General features: G+C 45.8%; 1 protein-coding gene across 1 annotated transcript; it reads left to right on the top strand.

Annotated features, from left to right (window-relative positions):
• The first annotated feature begins 920 nt into the window (after positions 1–920).
• On the top strand, positions 921–2387 carry FAM181A (family with sequence similarity 181 member A). The gene is made up of 2 exons (XM_030484144.1): positions 921–976; positions 1302–2387. The coding sequence occupies exon 2, from the start codon at positions 1373–1375 to the stop codon at positions 2240–2242; it is 870 nt and encodes a 289-aa protein (XP_030340004.1). The 5' UTR covers positions 921–976; positions 1302–1372; the 3' UTR covers positions 2243–2387.
• Positions 2388–6000: the final 3613 nt, after the last annotated feature.

The raw sequence follows: 6000 nt of genomic DNA, 5'->3' as shown, positions 1-6000 counted from the left end.
CAGGGTGACAGTAGTCGAGTGTGCAAACTTGTGCTATTGTCCCTAGGCCAGGGGGAGTCATGGAGACCCACTAATATGACACAGGAAAATGTTTGCTGATGGCAATTCTATGGGCTTTGTCTAACTCTTTCTCCATCATGACGACTCGATTTAAGTCTCTAACTGTTTGACTACAGATGCAAGAGTACTATCCAACTCCATCCTTTTGTCCGGGTAGTTTGAATGGGTAATTCAGCTTTTGTGTAACTCAATTGAGGGGGCAAACATAAAGACAAGATTCTTGAGCGCTCAAGCTCCCTTTCCATGGATATCTGCACATCTCTTTAGAGATTTGTTCCTTCCCTACCTTTTTCTGACATCATCCTCCCCTTAAAGAAAAAAAAAAAAAAAGGGGGCTGTGATGGGGAACGGTTAAAAGTAGGCTAGCCTGGTCCCCCATATTACATTGTCCTGTGCCAATGAAGCATGGTTAGTATCAGCCCCCAGACAGCTTTGGGGAGTGCAGAGAAAAGGGTGTCTAAACTTTCCTAACTCATCCTTAGCATTTTCACTTTGGATTGTGTCACTTTTTAAAAAGAAAGGCCTCGGTAGGGGTGAAGAGGATAGGGAGAATGGTAGAAATCGCAGGGAAATGATTGTATTTATTAGCTGTCTTTCTGTGGCTGTCCCCATGGTGACAATTTGTGATGGCAAAGAATGCGAGGAGGGGAGGCTGATGCCTGATTGGGATGCTTTGTATTTGGCAAAGTGGCTTCTGATTGGCCTGGGAGAGCCCCGAACTCGCCGGAGTCGATATTCATTCAGCTTGCTCAAGTGCTTGCTAAACTGCGTCCAAACACTGGCAGGCCCTGGCTGCCTCCGCTGAGGTTGGCAGTGTGTAACCTGCCTAACGAGATTAGCGGGGAAGGGGAAGGGGCTCTTCTCCGCAGCGACACCGCAGCTGCCAGCATCGGTGAGAAAAGCCGCCGCGCGCCGGGTGAGTGTCCGCACTTGCTTACAGGGAGGCGGGAGTGGCCGCCCAGCTTCTTTCCACCTAAGCGCTATCTAACAAGATTAGGCACCGGGCTGGAAGGCATTCGTGAGCTAGACCCCATGCTGGTGTGTGGCTGGGGCAGTGGTGTGGGGTGGTGGGCTGCAGGCACAAGGAGGCTCCGGTGGGAGCTTGCTGGCATGTAGGCAAGCTGATGGACAACTTTGTGTGGCTGAGAAGCTTGACATGTCCCCCCACCCTCCCTTCATTTGTTTGGTGCTATTTGAACCAAGGTTTTCCCGCTCTTAAGACTGCCCATCGTGTTTCACAGGTTTGCCAAGGTTTGCCTGAAGGTGAATTACAAACTTTTCATGGGAAACTCTGCACGGCACATCCAGTGAGATGGCATCAGACAGTGAGGTGAAAACCCTACTGAACTTCGTCAACCTGGCCTCCAGCGACATCAAAGCAGCTCTGGATAAATCGGCTCCCTGTCGCCGGTCAGTTGACCACAGGAAATACTTGCAGAAGCAGCTCAAGCGATTTTCTCAGAAGTACTCACGGATCCCAAGGTGCCACCCCAGCAAACCCCCCGAGTGCGGCTGGCGCAGGGGGGCAGAGGACCGGGGCCGTGGACCCCTGCCTGAGGCACCTGACCCCAGCCCCCATGGCCGGGCTGCAGCCGAGAAGGTGCTGCAGACAGCAGGGGTGGAGGAGAGCCTCGCCGAGGAACGGGTTTTGCAGGAGCAAAACCCCGAAGCCGCCAGACCAGACCAGGTGCCCATGAGGAAGCGACAGCTCCCTGCCTCCTTCTGGGAAGAGCCACGGCCGGCACAGAGCCTGCCGGCCAGGGCCTATCCCACCAGCCCCGAAGGGCTCCTGGCCCCCAGAGACCCTCCTCCTTCTGAGGGGAAGAAAAGCAAATGGAGCCCAGACACTGCTGTCCCAGAGAGCTCCCCCGAGCCTGCCCCACATGCTGGGGAGAAAGACCCTGTTGGGGTCCTCTCAGGCCGGGTGGGTGCCTGGACCTGCTGCCCCTTCCCCTGCCCTGGGCCCGGGGTGTACCAGCCCCCGGGCACACTGTCGCCATCGCCCTTCCTGGGGCTGGGGCTGTGGAGGAAGACCGTGGCCGCACTGCCGGCGGAGGTGCCGCACTTCTGCAAGGAGGCCGATGGCATGGGACAGAAACTCTACAGGCCTGTGGTTTTGAAACCCATCCCCACCAAGCCTGCCGTTCCCCCGCCGATCTTCAATGTTTTCAGCTATCTTTAGCTGGGGGGTGTTGGAGTCATGCTGAACACCACAGCTCCTGAGAGTGGATTGAAACGCCCGGTTAGGCACCAGGCGTGAGCTGCTGGCAGCGTGGAGCGGCGGGGGGAAAGAGGCCGGCAATCACACCCTCTTCCTCATGGGCTGGCTGGAGTGAGTTAGTAATTGTTGGAAAGCTACTCAGGCTCCACTCTCCTCTCAGTATACAGGTGTAAATCAGGAATAAGCCTTACGAAGCTGGTGGCATGGAGCATAAGGCAGACCAGGGCTCTTTCATTGATGGGCATTGTCTGAGCTACGGCGAGCAGGGCTGCGGGCCATTCATAGCCACACTTGTAACACCTAGGAGATCTCCTCCATGTGGGAAGATCTTTCCAGGTTTGCCCTGCAGCAACAGCAGGGAAATGAAATGAATTAAACCCATTCAAAGAGTTTTCGTCCTTTAAAGTAATTCCAGAGAAGTCAAGATATTCAGGTCACTTCCTTTTGCATGCAAGAGACTGGAAGGATGGTATTTAATGTAGAAACCACACTTCTGAATTGATTTAAGCTCTTCTTGCATGTAAATACTGAGAGAATTAAAAGAAAAAAATATAGGAAGAAAGGAGGTAATTTTATTTTGGAGATTCTGCAAATGCAGTCTGCTTATTTTTGCCCCACTGGGTAGGGCACAGGTTTGATTTGCAACTGGTGGATAGATATGAGGGCTGAAATCTCTGCCTATTCAGAGTGATATAAATCAAAATCAATTCTTATGGGGCTGGGAAATTAGCTAGTGTTAAGCTGGTGCAAATGGAAGCAGGCTGAATTTCCACATCAGGAATTGTTCTGCATCAACAGAACAAATGAGAAATTGTATTACTTGAATACAAACCCATAAAATATGATAGAAGAAAAAAGTGTACAGAATACACTGCCTTGATTTCTGGCTCACAGACATCTTTTATTTTGCCTGATTTTACGATGCTATCACAAGACCTGTCTACAAATGATTTGCCCAGTATTTTCCCAATTATTTTAACAAATTGGCATTAGAGAAGTTAATAGGGGATTTTTTAAAACTTAGATTTCTCTTAAACTCTGGAGTAAGTGGTGCTAAGGCACGAAACGAGATCTGAAAGGTTTAATATTGCAGCCCTATGTATCTATTCAGTTATACTGGGGTAAATCACTGAGGTCAAGAGAAGTGTATTGCGGGGGGGGGGGAGGGGGGGAGAATGGACACATGTGATCTCCCAGGGCCTGCTCTTGTTGAAGCTAATGGGAACTTCTTCCATGATTCAATAAAAAATGGCCTCAGTTGGCTTGGTCTCTGGCTAGCATAGCTCCCTATGACCCTTGGTATCTCTGTAAGGGGAAAAAACAGGCAACACTTCCTTTGAGTGCATTGCAACAATGAAAAATTTATCATCTTAAGCAATTGTAGAGTATTATTTTAGATCTTCTGATGGGGCTTGATGTTATATAACCAGGTTGCAACTTCTGTGAGGATATGAACTGTTCTCACGCTAAAAGTAGCTCATTCTTTTCCCAGACCTCACAGTATATCCCAGCAATGTTTACTTACAGAAACAATGGCTGTAATGTATTAGTCCAGCAGGCAAAAAGCAGAAATGGATATGGCTTTCATCGCTTTCTGCCTACCACCAGCACTTAATATATGTACCAAGCTTGTATAGACTCCTATAGGAGAGAGAGCAGGAAATGGCAGCACATATCTATCTGCAACTACATACAAGGTACCAAAGAGCTGATCTAAGGGTTAAGGACATCAGATGAGTTCTTGATCCAGAAATAAAGATACGGATACACTTAGATGTCTTTCCCTTTTTGTCTGTTTGGAGCAAAAAAAAAAAAAAAAAATCCATGAAGAAACTCTGTCCCTCTCAACAAGATTTTCTAACAGAAACCAGAGGCAGTATCCCATTGAAGTTAAAGGGAGGAGAACTATGGCTCTGAATTTGCAGAATTGTAGACAAGGAATTTTTTGACATGGAAATAGGGGCGCTTTCTCACGCCAATAGCCCTGTGTCCCTGTTAAAATCCAGATGAAGCCAGATGCTGAACTCTGTCTCAATGCTGTCAACGCAAAGGAGCTTTCTTGGCATTGATCTGGATTTCCTGATCTGGATTTCTCTGGGTGACCAGAGAAATTCATGTAAAGAACCATAAGTATTGCACTGATTGCTGTGGACAACTGTTCCTGCTTGAGTTCAGAAGGGAAATTTGAAAGTGCTGCATATCGCACCAGAATATGGGTTTCTATCAAAATTAAAATACTTGGCGAAGTGGATAGCCTCTGTAGAAATTTTATTTCTGAAGAAATCCAGATAAATAAGAGAGTTAAAATCAAATTTCTACCTTTTGGTTATTAAATTCTTTGTTATCTTTTTCTTCTTTTAACCTGTCTTTTATTTGAATGTATGTTGCTGTACATTTTCCATGTAGTAGAATAGCATGTTTTTAAGTTATGATGGAGGATTGAACCAGACTGTTCCAAATGACCTCTGACACAGAGATATTTATGCACTTATCCTCAGATTTAAAATGATGTTACTTTTTAAAATCCTTAAAATCCTTTGTGACATGGAACTTCCCTTCCCAGCCCAGGGCAGGCAGTGGCCCTTGCTGGGGCTCTGAACTGAAGCAGCAATGAAGTAAAACATAAATGAACGGAAGACAATTGTTAAGTATATTGAAAATCATTGAATGGGGATGTGTGAGATTTTCCAAAAGGTTTGCAAAGAATAGCAACTCTGTCTGCTCTCTAGCAATACTTACTGTTCTCTCATCCCTGAGATTAACATGAAAATTATTAATTGTCCAAGCTTGGATTGATTCAGACTTTTCCTGGCTATTTTTGTGTTTGGTCGTTCAATGTCGCTATTCAGCACAGCTTATAGCCCTTCAGAATCTACTTGTTTATTCATACTTTGTTTGAAAGATGGAAACATAACATTCGAAAGTTGTTATTTACTACAACAATGCAAATTTAAACTATTAAAACCACAATACCTTATATAAATAATGAGAGGGGAGAGGTAAATGAAAAAGCTTTCATACAAAATGAAATAAAAAATCAAAAAGTGCACAAGAACATCAAGTGAATTGCACATGTTGCAGTAAAAAAAGTACAGTTTAACCTGGTCATGAAATATTCGTAGAACATTTCACATAAAGTCATCATCTCTGAAGGAGTCTATCTATCACAGTCAGTAAAAACAAGCTACTTTTCCTTGCACTAGAACTACTGATCTGCTTACAAAGCCTGGTTTGTTTGGGTTTTGGGGTATTTGTCTTTTCACAGTAACTTGTGGATAGATGCATTAAATGCACATTGAGTTTGTGCAGATTCAGTATTGCGCACAAAATATTGTGTCAATGACTGGAGTGGAGAGGTAGCAGGCTCCATTTCAGTGCAAATAAATGTAAACTAGCTGTGTGAAGATCAAGCAGAAATGACTCAGTAACATTGTAATTACCAGATTCCCCCTCTAACAGACTCTTCTGTCCTCAGTTTCTGCGCGCAGTGTGCACTTTTACCTTCCTGCAGTTGTGGTACATACCCATCAGACCAGTGCTCTCCAGCTCAGTGAACCTCCTGCTCAGGACAGATGGTTGAAAGCAACCAGGACATGGGTCTCCCAATAGAGATGGAAGTCCCTTAGTTGAAATAAGAAATGGACTTTCCATATTTGCTCCACTCAAACCCAGTTTCAACTTTCCCAAGGACAGAAAAAGAAATTGCAACCCGCAAGACT

Source organism: Strigops habroptila, chromosome 4 (genome assembly GCF_004027225.2).
Source record: "Strigops habroptila isolate Jane chromosome 4, bStrHab1.2.pri, whole genome shotgun sequence".
Taxonomy (NCBI): domain Eukaryota; kingdom Metazoa; phylum Chordata; class Aves; order Psittaciformes; family Psittacidae; genus Strigops; species Strigops habroptila.
This window is presented reverse-complemented; position numbering and strand designations above follow the sequence as displayed.